The following is a 23,441-nucleotide window of genomic DNA, read 5'->3' as shown; positions in this document are numbered from 1 at the left end:
ATTGCTAGGTGTTTGTACAAAAATATTTGAGGATGGCTGAACAGGTTAACAATGCAATTTATAAAGCACATGGAGATCCTGAGCTTACTAAACAAAGGCATTGGCTATAACAGAAAAAGGGAAAATGTTGAAGAAATTCAGCAGGTCTGGCGATGTCATTTTCTTTATTTATTGTTGGAATTTGAGAAGATGGCAGTGAGCTGCCTTCTTGAACCTCTACTGTTTATTTTGTGTTGGTGGATCACAGTGCCAATTAGGGAGGGAAATTCCAGGATCTTGATTCAATGACAGTGAATGAACAGTGATATATTTCCAAGTCAGCATGATATGTAGCCTGGTGGGGAACATTTAGTTAGCGGTACTGGAATGTATCTGCTGCACTTGGTCTTCTAGATGGTATTGGTCAGGGCTTGGAATGTGCTGTCCAAGGAGACTTGGTGAATCTCTGTAGTGCATCTTGTAGATGGTACCTGCTGCAGCTATTGAGCGTTGGTGGTGGAGTGACTGAAATGTTTGTGATGTGGTGCCAATCAAGCAGGGAGCTTTGTCTCGAACAATTTCAAGCTTCTTGAGTGTTGTTGTGGAAACCAAAACACAGTTAACGTTTTGACTCGATACGATTGAATAGAAATCTCTTAAAGGTATATTGTGCCTTGTTTTTTGGAAAAAGTTCAGCACCAACTGGAGTATTGAGTTCCATTCTAGTTGTCAAGCTTTAGGAAACGTGTGAAGAAGATATGGCAGAGAATCACAAAAATATTACCAGCAATACAGAAGTACAATTGCATGCATATACTGAAAAAGCTGAAGTTGTTTTCCTTGGAGCAGAGAAGGCTAAGAGGAAAACTAGTCAAAGTGTTTAAAATCATGAAGGATGAAGTATAATAAAAATAAACTGTTCAGTGGCTGAAGGGCAGAGGGGAGAGATTTCAGAAGACTGACATACGTCCAAAGGCAAGGTGAGGAAAAGCTTTTTTACATGGCTGGGAGGGTCGTGGAAGCAGATTCAGCAGTAGCTTTCGAAATAGAAAAGAATACAGGTATTTCTGCTATAACGCGTGTTTCATTAACGTGAACCGGCTGTAATGTGATTGATGTTGAACAGTGTATATTGTTTGGATTATGCGAACTTTCCACTGTACTGCTATAGCGGTTTTTCTCTGGCGATTTTCCAAAGCACAGGGTCACATAAGAATGCAGCTATCGTGTTGTTAGAAAAATACCTGTCCTTGGAGGAGTGGGAAAGTGGGACTAACTGGATTGCCCTTTGAAAGATCCACTATCAAATCAATTCTTTCTGTGCTGTACTGTTATACGATTTTATATTGCACGGAGGGTGTATAAAATATTTAGACCGTGTAGCATGACATTGAATTTGAAGTTGGACTACGGTCAGCATGAGAAACTCCAGGTGTCAGGGACTGCCAGAGGAGGTCGTAAACAATGTTCAAAGATTGTGACAAGCATGAAATTCTCAGAAGTCTGATTGTATCATAAAATAGAGGGCTCCAGTTAGTTGGAGAATAAACAGGAAGCAGCATGTTCCTTTGAATTCACTCGACTAATATAGCTACTATGGCCCGTCAGTTTTTCTGTTTGTTGCTGTGCGTGGGGATTTCCTTCACTACAGCATTAGCTGCTGTTGGGTTACTGGCACTGAAGCACTCACAATCCCACAGTATTTCCTATTCGCAATCCACGTAGGTTCAATGCGTGTTTGACATTCTTGGGCTGCTAACCACAGGAAAACAGAAATAACTTTGCATTTGTATAGCATCTTTTACAATCTCAGGACATCCCAAAGCACTTCACAGAAAACCAAGCAAGTTTGAAGGACAATTATTGCTGTGTTCCGCAAAAATACAGCAACCAATTTCCACAGGGCAATGTCCCACAAAGAGCACAACATAATCTTGTTTTAGTGATGTCGATTGAGGGGTAGTACTGGTCAGGACACTGCAGAAACTTACTAATCATCACCCTGCAATCTTTAGCATCTACCTGAGCAGGCAGGCAGCGCCTGGGTTTCAGGTCGTAACTGAAAAATGGTACCTAAGACAGAGCAGCAACCATTATGGCCCTGGAAGTGGTCATCCTGGATCTTTGACTGAAGTTCCTGGAGTGGGTCGTGATCAGATGCAGAAATGAGACTGCGCTCCTCTGGGAAACAGTTGACATCAGACTAGAGCTCTGCTGTCATTTAAATTTCAACATATTCCACACCATTTTTAACATATGCACAGCTTCAGACAAGGGTTGCGAGCTTACCAGTATCATCCGACAGCCTCCAGTAACTGAAGAGCAATCGGCTACGAGCAATCCTGGTGAAAAGATCTGGAGGTGTTAAAATATTTGAGTAGTATCATTTTCTTTGCGTACATTCACTTATTGTGTATAACTTTAGAGATGGGAAAAGGGGCTGGAAATCAGGCAATGAAAGCTTGAGGACTTCATACAATTGGAGTTGGTATCCTTATCCCAGACAGAATAAATTATTTTTGACTCTAAATTTGCAATCTTACTGACTCCTCATCTCCCACCCAGTCAAAGCTAGCAATTTACTTCTCCCAAAATGTAGGCAAATGTCACATTGCTGCTTGGTCCCTTAACAGTTTGATGTTCCTCTCTTTTTTTGAGCAGTTTTTGAAAACGTTTTGTTAAAAATTATAGACGCAACATATTTTGTGATTGAGTATTCCACATTTACCCACCCTTGGCACTTTTTTCCATGTAATGTGTCATCAAAGAGCCTAAGCAAAATTGGTGTCAATTGGAATCATAGTGCAAACTCTCTGCTGGTTGGAGTCATATCTGACACATACAAAGATGGTTGTGGTTGTTGAATCTCAGACTTCTCAGCTGCAGAATATCTTGATAGGAGATTCTCAGGGAAGTGTCCTAGGCTCATCCACCTTCATGTCCAAATACAACAAGACCTGGACGTTATCCAGGCTTGGGCTGAAAAATGGAAAGTAACATTTGTGTCTCTTAATAACAAGCAATGACCACCTCCATTAAGAGACAATCTAACCATTGCCTCTTGGCATTCAGTGATGTTATACTATTAACATCCCAGGGGTTACCCTTGACCAGAACCACCACTGACCTGGACGTGCGTCATAAATACACCGTGTCTACAAGAGCAGGTAAGTGGTTAGGAATACTGCAACAAATAACTCACCTCCTGACTTCCCAAAGCTTGTCCACCAGCTACAAAGCACAAAGCTACTGCTTCAACAACACAAAAGAAGTTCAGCACCATTCAGGACAAACAGCCCACATGATTGGCACCACATTCACAAACATTCAATCACCCCGCAATCGGCACTCAGTAGTGGCAGTGTGTATGATCTACAAGATGCACTGCAGAAATTTACGCAAGATCCCGAGACAGCATCTTCCAAATGAATGGCCACATTCACTCGGAAGAACAAAGGCAGCAGATACATGGAAACCCCATCACTTGCAAGTTCCCCTCCAAATCATTCACGATCCTAACTTGGAAATATATCATTATTCCCTCAATGTTGCTGGCCCAAAACCCTGGAATTCTCTGCCAATGGCATTATGGGTCTATCTGCAGAAAACAGACTGCAACAATTCAAGAAGGCAGCTCAGCATCATCTTCTCAAGAACAACTAGGATTGGCAATAAATATTGGCCCAGCCAGTGACACCCATGTCCCCTGAGTCGATTAAAAAAATGACAGCAAGACCTGTCTTAGAGGATTAAATATCATGCCGACCTACTTAAGAAGATGTGGCTTTTTTACAACATGTACAGCACAGTTTTACAATTGAGCCTTTTTTGTCAGACCCATGCTGATTATAGGACAATATAATAAAATGTGGATTAAAATCATGGAAGGTTGAACCACTCAGAGAGTGCAGGTTACTTCCAGTTAAGGAGTTGAGCACACAAATTTGTAGACAGAAAATTAAACAAGAATTTTAGAACAGAGAGAGAAGAAATTTTTTACACAGAATTACGATACTGTGGGATTCTCTTCCGAGATTAGTAGTTGAGGCAGAAACTGCATCAACATTCAAATTCAGTAGGATAGGTAGATTAACAGTTAGAAGTAATAGTGATGTGATTCTTATGTGGAGGGGAAATACTGTCACTAACTGCTTTGGTTGAAGGAGATAACAAGGTGTAGAGCTGGATGAACACAGCCGGCCAAGCAGCATCAGAGGAGCAGGAAGGCTGACGTTTCTGGCCAACTTGCTTCTCTGTTGTAGCTGGTGCATTTTTATGATGGTCGTTATCAGTGTCTCACAATCTTCTAGATATTTGCTTGCTGTACACTTGCCTGTAGCACACACTCTTAATCATGTATCTATTACATTGGATGAAATCCATGCACAGGAAATGATATTTTCCTATTCTGGTCCAATCTACGTGCAACACGTTGGGACATTAGAGGGAAAGTGTAGACAGAACTTGATTCTGGATATAATTTGTGCTGCGCCAGATCTTCGAGCATTTCTTGGAACATTGAGTGTTCAAAATAGAAAAAGGATCCTATTCACTTTATTATTGGTTATCAAGATCTGGCAACATTGGCAAATCCATCTTCTGTTGACCTAAATCAGAGGAAACCACATGCTGGGGCACTGGAGTCACATGTAAATCAGAGCAACTAAGGATGGCAAAGTCCCTTTTCTGAAGGACATTAGTGAGCCAGTCAATGGCTTTCAAGCTTTTTCCTCCTGTTTTTGGTGCATAAACTACAAATCTATTTGAACTAAGTTTCGTCATCTGTAACTATAAGATTGTGAATTGATGGCTTTTGTGATGTTAGTCCTGTGTGTCAACTTCAAGCAAAGGCTTACCTTATTAAAAACTACTCCATGTCCTTCCAAAATTTCAGACTTTACAACAAACTACATGTCAGGCTGAGCATTTTGATGAAATGTGTACAAAGTCACACCATTTGTACAAGGAAGCTCAGGTTAACATTTCATTTTACGTCATTGTTAAAACAGCAGGTGTAAGATTGCACATAATTTATGTACCCAGCAACAGAAAGTCCACAAAATAATTTACCATTCGTAATAAAGCCTATAGTTAAGCCACAGTTTAACGCATAAAAGAAGCTAGATCTCAATACCCTGAAAGATATATCTTCTTATGAAAAGCAACACTTAGTCATCCAGAATGACTGACTGGAATTTTTAATTGCTACAATTCAATTGATGTTTCTACAGGAGTCTACTTCCCCTTTTTAGTGATGCTTCTTAGAAAAATGTGGTCAAGTGGTCAAGAAATGATATTGGCAAAATCATTGGCAAATCGATGTTCTGCCCCCTTGGATTTTCTTTTCAATTAATCTATATCATGTCCTGCAAACAACTTTTATCTAGCTTAATCAACATACTATAAATATCCTGAGGCACTTCAGAATGTAATTGGACAAGTTTGTGAAACTAACAGTGCGCTCCTTGTCACTGAGCTCCATAAAGAGACATTAGAGCTTGTTGGTTAAAGAGATAGGTGTTAAGGAACATCTCAAAGGAGGAAAGAGAGGCGGAAGTGTTTAGGGAAGGAATTCCAGAGCTGTGGCCCTTGTAGCTAAGGCATGACAATTATTATTGGAAGCCCAACCTGGAGGGGCACAGAGATTTTCAGAGTCTGGAAAAAAATTCAGAAGAAGGGGCAAGAGAATTGAAAACAAGGATGGGAACTTTAAGTATGCCAGATTGAGAGGCATGTAGATAAGTGAGTGCGAGATGAGGATGGTTATTTGAGCTAATTTGCAAGCAGCAGAGTTTGTTGGACTTGATGGAGGGTGCAAGATAGGGAAACCAGCAAGGACAGTCAACAGGGAGTGTCTGACTTTCAGCTTCTTGCTACAGAGACTAGACAATGGTAACCTCCAGAATATTAATAGTGAAGTATTCAGTGATGAAAATGCCATTGAATGTCAGGGGAAGATGGTTATATTCTCTCATGCTGCAGATGCACTTCTGTGGCATGAATGTTACTTACCTGTTTTTGTAGAAGCCTGATCTTGATCAGGTCTTGCTGCATTCTGGCATGGACTGCTTCAGTATCTGAGGAGTGACGAATGGTGCTGAACACCGTACAATCATCAGCATACATCCCCTCTCTGACATTGTGATGGAGTGAAGGTCATTGATGGAGCAGCTGAAGATGGTTAGGCCTGGGAAACCTATTTTATACTGAAAATGGACGCAGTTATATATATGTCTAAGCCGAGAAATCAGTCAGTGAACTTAACAAGACCATTGTTTATAAAGCAAGTCACTTACTCAACTGAAATGATATTGAACGTGTTAATTTCTGACCCTTACTGTTTGTTTTCAATTGTTCAAACTTCACCTGAAAATCCTTGATCTGTGAAGCCTTTTATTTTGTCAAGACCACATAGTTGTCTCCGGAGTATAAAAGATACAATGCTTATGGTACTGTCCCAGCATTGGAGTAAAATTCAATTTGGGCAGGTTTGCATTATCTGCTCAATATAGTGTCTGCATATTGCCGTGAAACACAACATTCCATTTGCCTTCCAAACTACCTGTTGCACCCACAAGCCTGCTTTTGTATACGAAGATAACCATGTCCCTTTGTCCATCATTTCCCTTCGATGTAAATAATATTCTGCTATTCTGTCCTTTGCACCAAAACTGACAACTTCACACCTTTCCATGTTACACTCCATCTTCCACATGTTTTCCTACTCCCCCCAACTTGTCTGACTTACCTTGATGCCTCTCTACATCCTCCCTACCACTCACAAGCCTAAAACTTTTTGTATCTTTATAAAACTTCAAAAACATTACCGATGATTTCTTCATCTAAATCATCAATTATAAACTATGAGTAACTAGAATCAAAGCTTTGATCCATGTGTCAATAGACAATAGACAATAGGTGCTGGAGTAGGCCATTCGGCCCTTCGAGCCAGCACCACCATTCATTATGATCATGGCTGATCATCCACAATCAGTATCCTGTTCCTGCCTTATCCCCATAACCCTTGATTTCACTATCTTTAAGAGCCCTGTCTATCTCTTTCTTGAAAGTATCCCAAGAGTTGGCCTTCACTGCCTTCTGGGGCAGAGCATTCCATATATCCACCACTCTCTGGGTGAAGAAGATTTTCCTCAACTCTGTTCTAAATGGCCTACCCCTTATTTTTAAACTGTGTCCTCGGGTTCTGGACTCACCCATCAGCGGAAACATGCTTCCTGCCTCCACAGTGTCCAATCCCTTAATAATCTTATATGCCTCAATCAGATCCCCGCTCATCCTTCTAAACTCAAGCGTATACAAGCCCAGTCACTCCAATCTTTCAACATATGATAGTCCCGCCATTCCGGGAATTGACCTTGTGAACCTATGCTGCACTCCCTCAATAGCAAGAATGTCCTTCCTCAAATTGGGAGACCAAAACTGCACACAATACTCCAGGTGCGGTCTCACCAGGGCCCTGTACAGCTACAGAAGGACCTCTTTGTTCCTATACTCGATTCCTCTTGTCACCTCACTAGTCATTGTGTTCCACTCTGAAAATGATGTATTTATTCTCACTTTTGTTTCAGGTCTACTAACTAATTGTAAATCTATGCCAATATGTAAACCCCAATCTCATTTGCTTTAATTTTGACCACCAACCTTAGTGTGGAACTTTATCTAAAGACTTTGGAAAATTCAAACACACCACATCCACTTGTTCACCTCCACTTATTCTCACAGCTGTGTCCTCAAAAAATTCAGAAATTTTATCAAACATGATTTCCCTTTCATAAATCTATAATGATTTTGCATAATCCAATATTGTTTCTAAATGCTGTGTTATCACATCTTTTAGTTTTATGGCTAATGTGGTTTGCCTAGTCTGTGTAGATTAAAATAAGGCATGACTACTGTTTAAATTGAAAACATTACACCACAATGTTTAAAAATGAAACAGAACTCTGGATTCTGCAAATGATATTCTATTTGGAGTTCCCAATTGATGAGTCACTTATTAAAGGGAAAAGGCTTACATATTCACAGACTGTCTGTTACACAATAACACCAGGATGAGTCAGCTCCTTTCCTGTATGTCTATTCCATTACTAAGTGTCTAATTGTTTTTGTGATTAGTTAACTGCATGTCAGTTGATCAAGAGAGAGTCCTGATTCCTCTGCCTGGCGTGGTTAGAGCTGCCAAGTTTGTCTGAACAAGTCTCTGAGTTTTTATAGAAACAAAAAAAACTGAGATGCTGGAATCCAAGGTAGACAAACAGGAGGCTGAAAGAACACAGCAGGCCAGGCAGCATCTGGAGGAAAGGAGCAGTGAAAGTTTTGGGTATTACCCTTCTTCAGGAAATACCCAAAACATTCACTGCTCCTTTCCTCCAGATGCTGCCTGGCCTGCTGTGTTCTTCCAGCCTCCGGTTTGTACCTCTGTGTTATTACCTGGTCTCCTCCCTCAAACTACATTGACCCTACATCTGCCACCATTCACTGACTGACTTGGCCACACCGATGCCATCTCATCTTCATCTGACCAACCCTAAAGCAAACACTCTGATATTTTCCCAGATGATTTCTTCTGGTATCTCGTGATATTCACCACCTCTACCAGTATGTGCTATAGAATAAGGGTTGTGCCACAAATCCTCCATTGTTTTTGCCTGTCTAGTGAATAACGGTAGATGATATATCAAAGTGGGGGAAGAATGTACCCAACACCAGCTACATCATACTATGCATAGATTCTTGATATGAAAGCACCAAGTGTCACTATGTACTGAGGTTCTACCTGACCCTGGTGTCGTGAAGGATGGGACTGGCCTGTTGCCTTGGAACACTCTAAGTAGTTGGACAGTTCTGTATTGCCCATCCTTCATGGAGAAATTTGCAAAGAAAAACACCTTTGATGACAAGTTCATCAGAAATTGGTCAGCGCATAGTGTCCTCAAGGCCCTGGGGGAAAGTAAAGTGTTGTTACCTGAGCAGACTGTCAAAATCAATTGGCAGAATGTCTCATCACTTTCCAACAAACACCTAGACATCACTTGGCTGGTGGTGAGAAGGACACTACCTATGAAAACTTTCATGTATCCCAGGATTCTCTGTACCACATATGCTGCCCTTGAAGAGGCTGCGGCGGGTGGAGGCTCTCTCACATCTCCTGCTGGATTGTACCCTTTCAAAGGAACCCTGCAGAAAGATATAATGCATTTTGTCAAGGTTCACCCTGAGCAGCTGCAAGATACGGGATTCTGTGCTCAATGGACTGTTCCTCAGTACGCACACTCAGACAAAGTTTGGCGACATCTAGAGGACCATGAACTCTGTGAGACACCTCTTTGGTCTGCCTGAGCAAGGAGTTGACCTTGAATGAGTGTTGCAGATTGGTACATTCCAAGGTTCAGGACGATTTGCTGAGGGACTCACTAAAGCTTGGGGCAGCTGCTGCAAGGTGCAATGGGGAAAGACCACTGTGTAAGGTCTTTCTGCCAAAGTTAAATGGGACCTGTTGAATTATTGGACACCCGGTGCCTCAAATGCATGTAAATATAATCTTGTACAAGTAATGGGTACCTTTGGCTTCTTGGGTGGATAGAGATAAATTTCAATCTTTGTTTGTTTCTTCATGTGCTACTGTACAGAACTGAACTGCCTGAGCGTCTATGGATGTATGTGAAGCTATTTTTATGAATAAAGTATACTTTTGAAATAAAGGGATACAACATTATAGGATATCTCCAGAAAAGGCACTGTTCTGAAATAACAAGAAGGTTTATTGCTACATATCAGAGATAATGGGAACTGCAGATGCTGGACAATCCAAGATAACAAAGTGTGGAGCTGGATGAACACAGCAGGCCAAGCAGCATCACAGGAGCACAAAAGCTGACGTTTCGGGCCTAGACCCTTCATCAGAGAGGGGGATGGGGAGAGGGTTCTGAAATAAATAGGGAGAGAGGGGGATGCGGACCGAAGATGGAGAGAAAAGAAGATAGGTGGAGAGGAGAGTACACGTGGGGAGGTAGGGAGGGGATAGGTCAGTCCAGGGAAGACGGACAGGTCAAGAAGGTGGGATGTGGTTAGTAGGTAGGAAATGGAGGTGCGGCTTGAGGTAGGAGGAAGGGATGGGTGAGAGGAAGAACAGGTTAGGGAGGCAGAGACAGGCTGGGCTGGCTTAGAGATGCAGTGGGGGGAGTGGATGAGCTGGGCTGGTTGTGTGGTGCAGTGGGGGGAGGGGACGAACTGGGCTGGTTGTGGGATGCGGTGGGGGAAGGGGAGATTTTGAAGCTCGAGAAGTCCACATTGATACCATTGGGCTGCAGGGTTCCCAAGCGGAATATGAGTTGCTGTTCCTGCAACCTTCGGGTGGCATTCTTGTGGGACTGCAGGAGGCCCATGATGGACATGTCATCTGAAGAATGGGAAGGGGAGTTAAAATGGTTTGCGACTGGGAGGTGCAGTTGTTTATTGAGAACCGAGCGGAGGTGTTCTACAAAGGGGTCCCCAAGCCTCCGCTTGGTTTCCCCAATGTAGAGGAAGCCACACCGGGTACAGTGGATGCAGTATACCACATTGGCAGATGTGCAGGTGAACCTCTGCTTAATGTGGAATGTCATCTTGGGGCCTGGGATGGGGGTGAGGGAGGAGGTGTGGGGGCAAGTGTAGCACTTCCTGCAGTTGCAGGGGATGGTGCAGGGTGTGGTGGGGTTGGAGGGCAGTGTGGAGCGAACAAGGGAGTCACGGAGAGAGTGGTTTCTCCGGAAAGCAGACAGGGGTGGGGATGGTAAAATGTCTTGGGTGGTGGGGTCGGATTGTAAATGGCGGAAGTGTCGGAGGATGAGTCGTTGTATCCGGAGGTTGGTAGGGTGGTGTGTGAGCACAAGGGGGATCCTCTTTGGGCGGTTGTGGCAGGGGCGGGGCCTGAGGAATGTGTTGTGGGAAATGCGGGAGACGCGGTCGAGGGCGTTCTCGACCACTGCGGGAGGAAAGTTGCAGTCCTTGAAGAACTTGGACATCTGGGATGTGTGGGAGTGGAATGCCTCATCCTGGGAGCAGATGCGGCGGAGGTGGAGTAATTGGGAATAGGGGATGGAATTTTTGCAGGAGGGTGGGAGGAGGTGTATTCTAGGTAGCTGTTCCATCCCGTATTCCCAATTCCTCTGCCTCTGCAGCATCTGCTCCCAGGATGAAGCATTCCACTCCCGCACATCCCAGATGTCCAAGTTCTTCAAGGACCGCAACTTTTCCCCCCGTAGTAGTCGAGAACGCCCTTGACCGCGTCTCCTGCATTTCGCGCAACACGTCCCCACACCCCGCCCCTGCCACAACCGCCCAAAGAGGATCCCCCTCGTTCTCTCACACCACCCCACCAACCTCCGGATACAACGCATCATCCTCCGACACTTCCGCCATCTACAATCCAACCCCACCACCCAAGACATTTTTCCATCCCCACCCTTGTCTGCTTTCCGGAGAGACTACTCTCTCCGTGACTCCCTTGTCCGCTCCTCACTGCCCACCAAACCCACCACACCCGGCACCTACCCCTGCAACCGCAGGAAGTGCTACACTTGCCCCCACACCACCTCCCTCACCCCCATCCCAGGCCCCAAGATGACTTTCCATATTAAGCAGAGGTTCACCTGCACATCTGCCAATGTGGTATACTGTATCCACTGTACCCGGTGTGGCTACCTCTACATTGGGGAAACCAAGCGGAGGCTTGGGGACCACTTTGCAGAACACCTTCGCTCGGTTCGCAATAAACAACTGCACCTCCCAGTCGCAAACCATTTTAACTCCCCCTCCCATTCTTCAGATGACATGTCCATCATGGGCCTCCTGCAGTCCCACAAGAATGCCACCCGAAGGTTGCAGGAACAGCAACTCATATTCCGCTTGGGAACCCTGCAGCCCAATGGTATCAATGTGGACTTCACCAGTTTCAAAATCTCCCCCTCCCCCACCGCATCCCACAACCAGCCCAGCTCATCCCCTTCCCCCCCACTGCATCCCAAAACCAGCCCACCCTGTCTCTGCCTCCCTAACCTGCACTTCCTCTCACCCATCCCTTCCTCCCACCCCAAGCTGCACCTCCATCTCCTACCTACTAACCTCATCCCACCTCCTTGACCTGACCATCCTCCTGGGGCTGACCTAACCCCTCCCTACCTCCCCAAGTATACTCTCCTCTCCACCTATCTTCTTTTCTCTCCATCTTCGGTCCGCCTCCCCCTCTCTCCCTATTTATTCCAGAACCCGCTCCCCATCCCCCTCTCTGATGAAGGGTCTAGGCCCGAAACGTCAGCTTTTGTGCTCCTGTGATGCTGCTTGGCCTGCTGTGTTCATCCAGCTCCACACTTTGTTATCTATTATTGCTACATATGTTCAGAAATGATTACCTTCGGGGGCTGACACAGATATGTCTGCTCCTTCTGAAAGCTACAGCAGAACTCCTTGCCTGCACACACGGCCTGTATGTGATATCAATAGAATGGATGGAATCAGTGCAACACCAACATTAAACCTTTAGAACCACTAACAAGAATCTGTCTACTTCCGCCTTGTATCTATTTCAGGACTCCCATTCTATCATCTTTACAGGAAGAGAGTTTGAAAGACTCAAGACCTTTAAAACAATAAATTATACTTCAGCAAAACAACAGAAAATAGTGTTTCTATTTTGACAAAAATGGGTGATTTTCCCCTTGTGGAAGAGTCTAGGAACAAAGCACATACTTTAGAATAAGGGTTCGCACATTTTAATACAGAGATGAGGAGGAGTTTCCTCTCTGAGGGCTGTTGAAGCTGGGTCATTAAGCATATTCAAGGCTGATAGACGGATTCTTAATTGGTGAATGTTAAGGGTTATGGGGAAAAGGCGGGGAAAAGGCAAGAAAAGAGTTCAGCCATGATCTCATAGAAAGCAGAGCAGACCTGAGGGCTGAATGGCCTCCTTCTACTCCAACATCTTATGATCCTATTACTTTCTAGAATAAACAGATTCAGTGATTCTTGATTGCCTGTTGAAATATTTGTTATGATGAATCAACCAAAGTGATCAACAAAGTTTTTTTGTAATCTAATTATGAAGGGTCTAGGCCCGAAACATCAGCTTTTGTGCTCCTGAGATGCTGCTTGGCCTGCTGTGTTCATCCAGCTCCACACTTTGTTATCTCAGATTCTCCAGCATTTGCAGTTTCCATTATCTCTTATCTATGACTCTTCTCCCCGTTTGCTCTCAGTAGTAAACTGAACTCTTAACTTCCATTCTTGGAGTCTTCAAGACAATTCTAGAAGGTTGCCAGCCCACTGTGTCGAACTGAAAAAAGCAGATAAACTCAATTTTCTGAAACTCCATTTGTGAATGGTTTTGTGGAAGATGGAGATGGAGGAACGGTAACTTCCTAGCTCCTTGTGGCTCGGATTGGAGATACTGATCAAAGCTTCACGACTTCTGTGCACTTAATGACTAGGCAGCCTTTCTGCATGGAATATCTACATTACAAGCCACCCACCATATTGGAGACTTAGGTGGCCATTTTTAGCCTGTCAAATGGAGGCAGAATCTGAATTCTAAGGTCCTAATCGTCTTGAGAAGGAGAGAAAGTGTAGTGTGCAGAAAAAAGCGTGGAAAAAAAAATCAAAAGAAGGATTAAGGATAAATCAAAGAACAAGCATTTTTTAAATCAATTTGCCAAATCTTAATATATGCTCTTGAGGGTTGTGAGTCTTTAAACTCTTTTCATGAGTCTTAAAAACTTTTCATGGAAACACAGGGGAAGAAGTGTTTTGGAATATTTTCAAGGCAGAGGTAGATGGATCTTGTTAAGTAAGGGCCTATAGGGTATCAGGGTAGCTGAGAATGTAGATTTGAGGTTATAATCAGATCAGCCATTATCTTATTGAGTGGTGAAGGAGGCTCAAGGGACTGAATGGCCTACTCCCAGCCCTGATTTGTAAGTTCAGGTGTCACCTGTTAATTGCTGACATTTTGGGCCTGATTCTGAATTGGCCTATGTGGATGGGTTTTGAATCCATTAAAATCTCACCTATTTGATTAAAACAAATTATAAAACGGCACAGGGTAGAAAGAGGCCATTCAGCCTGTCATCCTGGCACCTGCTTTTTTATACATCTATTTGCCATTTATACAACTATTGCACATCTGCCAATGTGGTATACTGCATCCACTGTACCCGGTGTGGCTTCCTCTACATTGGGGAAACCAAGCGGAGGCTTGGAGACCGCTTTGCAGAACACCTCCGCTCAGTTCGCAACAAACAACTGCACCTCCCAGTCGCAAACCATTTCCACTCCCCCTCCCATTCTCTAGATGACATGTCCATCATGGGCCTCCTGCAGTGCCACAATGATGCCACCCGAAGGTTGTAGGAACAGCAACTCATATTCCGCTTGGGAACCCTGCAGCCCAATGGTATCAATGTGGACTTCACCAGCTTCAAAATCTCCCCTTCCCCCACCACATCCCAAAACCAGCCCAGTTCGTCCCCTCCCCACACTGCACCACACAACCAGCCCAGCTCTTCCCCTCTACCCACTGCATCCCAAAACCAGTCCAACCTGTCTCTGCCTCCCTAACCTGTTCTTCCTCTCATCCATCCCTTCCTCCTACCCCAAGCCGCACCTCCATCTCCTACCTACTAACCTCATCCCACCTCCTTGACCTGTCCGTCTTCCCTGGACTGACCTATCCCCTCCCTACCTGCCCACCTATACTCTCCTCTCCACCTATCTTCTCCTCTATCCATCTTCAGTCCGCCTCCCCCTCTCTCCCTATTTATTCCAGAACCCTCTCCCCATCCCCCTCTCTGATGAAGGGTCTAGGCCCTAAACATCAGCTTTTGTGCTCCTGAGATGCTGCTGGGCCTGCTGTGTTCATCCAGCCTCACATTTTATTATATTTAATCAATCTGCATTTACTCCTATAGACATTTCTTCCCCTCTCTTTTCAAGTATTAATGTGAACCCCTCCTAGAAGTTATTTCTGAATCTGATTCCAACAGGCTTTCAGGCAATGCATTCCCCATCATAACTAGAAAATTTCTCTTCAGCTGCCTCAGACATTGGGACTATACAGTCAGCCACAATTTTATCAGAGTCACCCCTGGATATAATCTGTTTATTGTAAATTTGTGCTCTTTGACTCCTGACCCTTCTGACAATTGTCACAATTCACTTTTGCAAAAATCCTTGTGATATTGGTCACCCTTATCAAATCTTCTTTTAACTTTTCCTTCATGGATGACAATTTCCACTTCCTTGTCTCTGCGTATACTTGAATCCGCACATCCCTGTTGCTATTTCTGCTACATTTCCTCTGCACCCTCTCCCTAATGGTGCTGCCCAGAATTGAACACATTACTCATGTAAATGCCAATCCAGTAATCTACAAAGATTCAGCACAAATTATTTGCTTTCACCTCTATACTATTATATAAAGGCTAAAGTAGCCTTTCTTTAACAGCCAAATCACATCCCTAAACAACTGGAAAAATAGCAGCTGGCAGCCTCCCACTTGGTGTATTCCTTTCAATTCGTTGAATAAAGCAACATCATCCTTTCATTGAGATAATAAGGTGTAGAGCTGGATGAACACAGCAGGCCAGGTAGCATCAGAGGTGCAGGAAAGCTGACGTTTCAGGTTTGGACCCTTCTTCAGATGTTCAAGGTGCTCGCTGTACTTTGTTATCCCCTCAGTCTGGAAGCATCTCTGTAATCATAATTGTTCCTTGAATCTGCCTGAAAGCTTACTGTCACCTGAGTGGGAGCCTGCCTGCCTCTCAGCCTTAGATAGATGGTGCTGTCGTGGCTGGTCTGTTGGAAAAAGAGGTTTCAGTACTGGATTAGTATTTGTTCTGTACTGCTGGGGAGTGTGATTCTCTGCTTAACTTCACCCACTTCAGAGTCCTCTCAGGCCTCTGCATCTTTAGGACCATACTGTCAACCACGGTTCCATCAGTCACCCTGGGATGGCCTCATTTATCTGTGATTGAAGGCCCTTCCAGATTGTCTTTCAGGGTGGAGGTAGTGGGAAGAGAAGGATAACTGACTGGGGTCCTTCTCCTGGGTTTTATCACAGGATGAGATACAAGTAGATCCTGGTGCCCTGCTGGATCTGCAGAGAGATGCAAAAGAGAATGAGTTTCTGAGCAACCAGATGCTGAAAACCCTAAATGCCATGAACAGATTGGACTTAGCCAAATCGATATTCATGAACATGGCTTATATTCCCTTCAGTTGAGAAGGTCGAGGAGTGGGGCATTACTTTAAAGTTGGAGCTCAGCCGTTCAGATGTGACATCAGGAAGCATTTCAAGCCATGGAAAAGTTATGGTGCAGAATCAGATCATTCAGCCTTTTTGTATTTATGCTGGCTGAATAAACTAGCTGATCATTCCAATTCCACTTTCCAGGACCTCATCTATAACCTTGCAGGTTACCACACTTCAGGTGCAGATCTAGGCTCCCTTTAAATGACTTGAGGGTTTCAGCTTCAACAACTAAATAGGGCAGTGCATCCCAGATGCCGACCATCCCCTAGATGGAAATGTTTTTCTTCCTGTCTCCTCTAATCCTTCTTACAATTGTCTTAAATCTGAGCCCCTTGGTAACTGATCTCTCTGATAGAGGAAACAGATCTTCCCTGTCTGCTTGATCTAAGCCCCTAATTATTTTGTCCTCCTCAACGAATTCACCTCTCAGCCTCCTTTGTTCTAAGGAAAAACAACACCAGGCTATCCAATTTTTTTCCTCATTGCGGCAGTTTTCAAGCCTTGTCATTATTCTTGTGTTCTGTCTATAACAAGAATATCTTTCCCATGATGTGGTGCCCAGATTGTACACCGACCTTTAATTGTGTCCTAAACAGTTGGCTTCTATAGTTCCCGCATTAGGTTCCAGCTTTTGAATGTAGTACTTTGCCTGATGAAGGAGAGTATCCTGTATGTATTCTTTGCCAGGTTGCTGAAGGTGGCAGGTCTGGTAGGCAGCATGTGGGCATGCACCCCAAGATCTCTCACATCATCCACCCCCTCCAATTCATTGCAATATTCTCTTGCTTTGTTTGCACTTACCAAATGCATAGCCTCACACTTCCTGGCTGGAATTCCCTTTGCCATTTTTCTGCCCACTCACACATGTCATTGATATCTTCCTGCAGTTGGCAGCTACTCGCTTCACTAACAGCTACCCAGCCAGTTTTATGTCGTCTGCAAATTTCCAAATCATGCCCATCACAACTGCTTCACAAAGGATTGTGGAAGACTAGAAATGCAAGCAATCACTTGGAAGTGCCGACCGGGATTGGTAGATATTTATTGGGTAAGGGTATTGAGGAAATTGAAACAAAAAGAAGTGAATGGACTGAAAATAGATGCTCTAATTGGGTGTCAGAGCAAGCCCGGGGGCAGAATGACTACTAGTCTCTGAGCCATGACACCAAAACACCTATACACAAACCTACAACTAGCTCTCAGACAGGGAATACAAAAAAAATCGCTTGTGAAAAATCAGTTATACATCTATGATTCTAGAAACTTTTCACATCAAATAAGAATTTAAATGAATTTGTTCACATTTCATAAAGTTAGAAGTCACACAATGCCAGAAAACTCAAGCTTTCAAATAAACCTAGTGTCATGAAACTTCTGGCTTTGACCACTCCAGTCCAACACCAGCATCTCCATATCACAGCTCTTATTTCATGAAACAGGGAGTTACATGATTTGCACATGTTAGTATGTTGCTCAGAATCAAACTGTGTTACTTTTGCACTTAAGTAATGGCTGATTAACAGGGGAAAAAAATGCCATAAACAGTCAATTTCCTACATGTTGACCTTGGTGGTAACTCCGTAGGGGCAGTGTATAAAGCTTTGACAAGTACACAAAGACATTGAGTTGATCTCTGTGGTCAGAGGGATAAGCAGGCATTGATTTATTCAAGGATAATGGGAACTGCAGATGCTGGAGAATCCAAGATAACAAAGTGTGAAGCTGGATGAACACAGCAGGCCAGGCAACATTTTAGGAGCACAAAAGCTGACGGGCCTAGACCCCTCATCAGAGAGGGGGATGGGGAGAGGGTTCTGAAATAAATAGGGAGAGAGGGGGAGGCGGACCGAAGAGGGAGAGAAAAGAAGATAGGTGGAGAGGAGAGTATAGGCGGGGATGTAGGGAGGGGATAGGTCAGTCCGGGGAGGATGGACAGGTCAAGGAGGCGGGATGTGGTTAGTAGGTGGGAAATGGAGGTGCGGCTTGGGGTGGGAGGAAGGGATGGGTGAGAGGAAGAACAGTTAGGGAGGCAGAGACAGATTGGGCTGGTTTTGTGATGCAGTGGGGAGAGGGGACGAGCTGGGCTGGTTTTGGGATGCAGTGGGGGAGGAGGAGATTTTGAAGCTTGTGAAGTCCACATTGATACCGTTGGGCTGCAGGGTTCCCAAGCGGAATATGAGTTGCTGTTCCTGCAACCTTCGGGTGGCATCATTGTGGCACTGCAGGAGGCCCATGATAGACATGTCGTCTGAGGAATGGGAGGGGGAGTGGAAATGGTTCACGACTGGGAGGTGCAGTTGTTTATTGCGAACCGAGCGGAGGTGTTCTGCAAAGCGGTCCCCAAGCCTCCGCTTGGTTTCCCCAAGGTAGAGGAAGCCACACCGGGTACAGTGGATGCAGTATACTACATTGGCAGATGTGCGGGTGAACATCTGCTTAATATGGAAAGTCATCTTGGGGCCTGGGATGAGGGTGAGGGAGGAGGTGTGGAGGCAAGTGTAGCAATTCCTGCGGTTGCAGGGGAAGGTGCCGGGTGTGTTGAAGTTGGAGGGGAGTGTGGAGCAGACAAGGGAGTCACGGAGAGAGTGGTCTCTCCGGAAGGCAGACAAGGGTGGGGATGGAAAAAGTCTTGGGTGGTGCGGTCGGATTGTAGATGGTGGAAGTGTCAGAGGATGATGCATTGTATCCGGAGGTTGGTGGGGTGGAATGCAAGGACAGGGGGGTTTCTTTAAGGGCGGTTATTGTGGGGGCGGGGTGTGGGATGTGTTGCAGAGTAACCCCACAATAACCGCCCTAAGAGAATCTTAGAGACACTTCCGCCATCTACAATCCAACCTAACCTGTTCTTCCTCTCACCTATCCACTCCTCCCACCTCAAGCCGCACCTCCCTTTCCCACCTACTAACCTCATCCCGTCTCCTTGACCTGTCCGGCCTCCCTGGACTGACCTATCCCCTCCCCACCTCCCGACCCATATTCTCCTCTCCACCTATCTTCTCCTTTCTCCATCTTCGGTCCGCCTCCCCCTCTCTCCCTAGTTATTCCAGTTCCCTCTCCCCATCCCCCTCTCTGATGAAGGGTCTAGGCCCGAAACGTCAGCTTTTGTGCTCCTGAGATGCTGCTTGGCCTGCTGTGTTCATCCAGCCTGACATTTTGTTGTCAATGATGTGTTCAATTTTACCTTTTAATATGGAAGGTCATTGTCCCCAATTGCTCTTTTTTAAGGCATATAAAGTAAAAAGAAAATAAAGCACTTGTATTTCTGTCACATCTTATCAAATCCTCCAAACATCGCAAGCTACTTCATGAATTACTTCTGTAGTCACTTTCAATACGTAGACAATCCTTCACCCACATTGTGCACAGCAAGCTCGGAATAAAAAGATTGTTTTTCTTTTCTGGAATCCATTGACTTTTTCAGATTCAGCAGATTTGGTCTAAATGATTTCACAATCAGCTTCTCCAGAAGAGGGAGTCAACTCCAGCACACTTATTATCTATACTCCTCAGAATGGTGGGCTCAAGACTGGCCAGGGATCAGATTATAGTCCCTTTGCTGTTGAGGTTTATGTAATGTGGACGTGCCTGTGTTGGACTGGGGTGGACAAAGTCAGAAGTCACATGACACCAGGTTATAGTGCAATAAACGTATTTGAAATCACAAGCTTTCGGAGCGATGCTCCCTCATCGGGTGGAGTGAAGGCTGGTGCTTCTCGCTACTCCACCTGATGAAGGAGCAGCGCTTTGAAAGCTTGTGTTTTCATATAAATCTGTTGGACTATAACCTGGTATCATCTGACTTCTGACCTTGTTCAAGTTTACATTTTAGCTCACATCACAAAGTCTGAAAAAGTGTCAATGGCGTGTGTTTGTTTGAATAAAATCTTGCATTTATAAAGTATCTTTCATGATCTTAGTATATTCCAAAGTGCCAATGAAATACCTTTGAAGATATAATCACATGGGAAGCTTGGTGTTTTGGCATTATAACCTGAAGTTTCCTTTTCTCGCTCTTTTGATAGTCTGGCTGTAAGAACCATGGGGTGAAAATGTCAAGGGTCTTAGTGATTTGGGTGAGCATGATATTTCTAACCAGTGGTTTTCCTTTCTACTTATAGGTGATTGGAGTCATTAGCAGGGAATACATCCCCCAAGGGACACGTTTTGGGCCATTGGTTGGGGATATTTACACCAAAGACAATGTCCCAAAGAACATAAACCGAAAATATTTCTGGAGGGTAAGTTCTTCAAGGTCACTGACTGAAACTGACCAGATACTTGAAGGCACAGCTTACCTTTCTTTCCTTGGGCAGGAATGTGATAATGGTTGGATACTCAGCTTGATTTAGATGTTTAAATTTGAGCCAGCATCCAGACAGGGATCCCTGCCCCTTCAGAACAGTTCTGTGAAATTTGTTACATTCGCTTGAAGGAGAGCAGACAGTCCCTCAGTTTAATATCTCATTCAAAATGCCGCACATCTGGCAGTGTAGCACACCCTCTGTACTGGCACTGGGATGTTAGCTTGGATTCAGTGCTCAAAACCCTGGAGTTGGACTTCAAGCCCGTGATCTTCTGATCCAGAAGTTATGGACTATGATATGACAATGCTGTTACAGATGAGTCTATGAAACTCTCGGCATTGTCTTTAGGCAATGAGATACCAGCAGAACACGTGCTATATTGTCTAAAAACCAAAAAAAACTGCAGATGTTGCAAATCGGGAACAAAATCAGAAATCACTGGAAAAGCTCGGCAGGTCTGGCAGCATCTGTGAAGGAGAAAATCAGAGTTAACGTTTCGGGTCCGGTGACCCTTCCACATTTATCCAATGTGATATATTGCCCCTGTATGAGGTACTGTTCAGGGACACGGTGATCAGTTTTGAACTCTTAAACAAAACTATTAGCTTTGAAAGAGTCAAGACGGAAGCATTGATCCTTGGGATCTGTCATTTTTCGTTCTGACGATTTTTTCAGGAAATTGAGATTACTGTCTTTGGCAAGGAGGTGGGGTAAGCTTTTTGAGGTTTTTGTGGTTCTGGAGGGTTTTGGCAAGGCTGATCTGGGTAGATTGTACAGCATGGCAAAAGTTCAAAACTTGGGGTCACCGATTAAAAATGAGGAAGTTAGAAGTAAGAAAGAAAGTTGGAGGAAATTTTTCATTCAAAGTGAGTTATGGAATTAGTTATCAGGGAGGAACATTCAGTGCAAATGTGAGTGAACAGACAGTTGAATCTGCTTCTGGTGAGAGAATAGATCCGGGGTATTTGGTACAAAGTGTAGAATGGCTCAGATATTGTCATCTTGGAGATGTTGAAATCAATAATATGCCAATGGCAAAGCTGACATCGTAGGCTGGGCTGGCTCTGTCCAGCTGATCCCTGAATACAACTGTTCAGCACCAAACTACAATGCTCCTTATAAAACAGTCACTCAGTCTGGCAGATATCAGCCTTACACAATTGTAGGGATTACGTCTTTACCCTTATCACTGGAAGGTGCATCACGCTGTCTGAGACTTCTTCCCATGCACTGCTGCTCAGATCAAGAGACAAGGAACCTGGCAACTTTCATCCACTCCTGCTCCATGATAATTGTCCTTGGTTGGTCATGGCTCTGTCTGTCTTCAATAGACATCAACTCAGCTGAGCAGCAGTATGTCAATATGCAGTCCTTCAATAACTCACTGATATTAATACTGACACATGAATATAAAGGGTCCAAAAATTGGTTTGCCAGTATTAACGGGAGAATATGATAGGCAATTAAATCTTTGGCCTCTGGCTACGTTTGACATGAGTTTCCTGCCAAATTGGGTTTCAATTCTAGGCCTCTAGAGGATCCTAAAAAATCTTTCTGGTGTTGGCCTCGAGCAGTCCCTCCCAAAGCTTTGAGGGGAAGATAGGGTAGGACAAGAGGACAAGAGTTGCGATGAGGAAGTAGGGAGGTTGAGATTAATCCAATGGGGTTTGACAGTGAATAATGATATTCTCGGAGGTTTCATCACCTTGTTTGCTCCTACTGTCTAGCTGTTAATCAACAGTCAACATTGGAAATGCACTGCCTTCCTGTGCCAACAAAGAAACTCATTACCTGATCGGATGATGTTTGTTTGTCAGTCAAACATCATTTTTCCCCCCTTTCAACCTTTTAAACCTGAAAAAGAGAATTGTCCAAAGGAGATGCCCCTGTAACTTTTCTCTAGGGTTGCATGCAGGAATGTCCTAGAGATGAATGTTAAATTCCTGAAAACCTGGAGGGTTGGAATTCCTCCTTATCGAGCCTCTTGACCTTTTCACTCTTCCTAGCGATCCTGTGGATAATGAGCGTGAAGTAACAAGAGGAACACGATGGACTGAGAGTTCAGAGCAGCTACAGATTACAGACTTACCGTGACCACCACCTCCACCCTCCCATGTTGATGGGACTTGGAATTAGTGCAGAATTATGTGTTGAATTGCACGGTAGCAGCCTAATGAGATCAACAAACCAAAAGCAGGCTGGTGGGGGATGGGAGGGAGGGACTTTTTCAAGTTTCTTTACATTAAGCTTGAAAGATTGAGAACAGCACAACTCACAACCACTACACCTCCAGCATCCTGTAGGATAGGAAGATGCGCAGACATACAAGATACACTCACTGACTGTCTTTCATGTCTGACTCAGTTTTATTTTGATTTTCAGTGTCAGTTCCTCTTTCGCAGGACGTGTCCTTCTTGCAGCCAGTTAGCAATGGGCAGCAACTACTGATCTTGCCAGGAACCTTATTTTCCACGAAGACTGGAAAAGCTGAAATTAACCTCTTTAGAGTAGGAAGTGTTAATGTATTCAAATTCATAAAGATTTAGAAGGGTCCTGACCCAAAATGTGAACTTTCCTGCTTCTCTGATGCTGCCTGGCCTGCTGTGTTCCTCCAGCTCCACACCTTGTCATCTCTGGTTCCTTTGGCAAACGGGTTGGCAAACACAGGTCATAACTTTAAAACAATCGGCAATAAAGAGGGGCTATGAGAGGTGCTTTCATGCATGTTATTTTTAACACACTGAAGTTGAATACCACAAGAACTTTCAAAATGCAACTGGGCCAATGCTGAAGAGGATTGATATTGTTGATGGAGTTAATGGCGGGGCGGGGGCAGAAAGCGGCGGTAGGGAACA

At 44.3% G+C, this 23,441-nt stretch overlaps 1 protein-coding gene across 2 annotated transcripts in view; it reads left to right on the top strand.

Annotated features, from left to right (window-relative positions):
• The window catches only part of LOC125465192 (PR domain zinc finger protein 1-like), a 70,613-nt gene that overhangs the window by 23,098 nt on the left and 24,074 nt on the right, over nt 1–23,441 (top strand). For both annotated transcript variants that reach the window (XM_048558441.1, XM_048558440.1), the window contains exon 3: nt 20,401–20,520. In XM_048558441.1, coding sequence (XP_048414398.1) covers nt 20,401–20,520 — 120 coding nt within the window. The remainder of the gene's footprint in view (nt 1–20,400; nt 20,521–23,441) is intronic.

Source organism: Stegostoma tigrinum, chromosome 24 (genome assembly GCF_030684315.1).
Source record: "Stegostoma tigrinum isolate sSteTig4 chromosome 24, sSteTig4.hap1, whole genome shotgun sequence".
Lineage (NCBI taxonomy): Eukaryota > Metazoa > Chordata > Chondrichthyes > Orectolobiformes > Stegostomatidae > Stegostoma > Stegostoma tigrinum.
The sequence above is the reverse complement of the archived record's forward strand: the minus strand, read 5'-3'. Positions and strand labels throughout refer to the sequence as shown.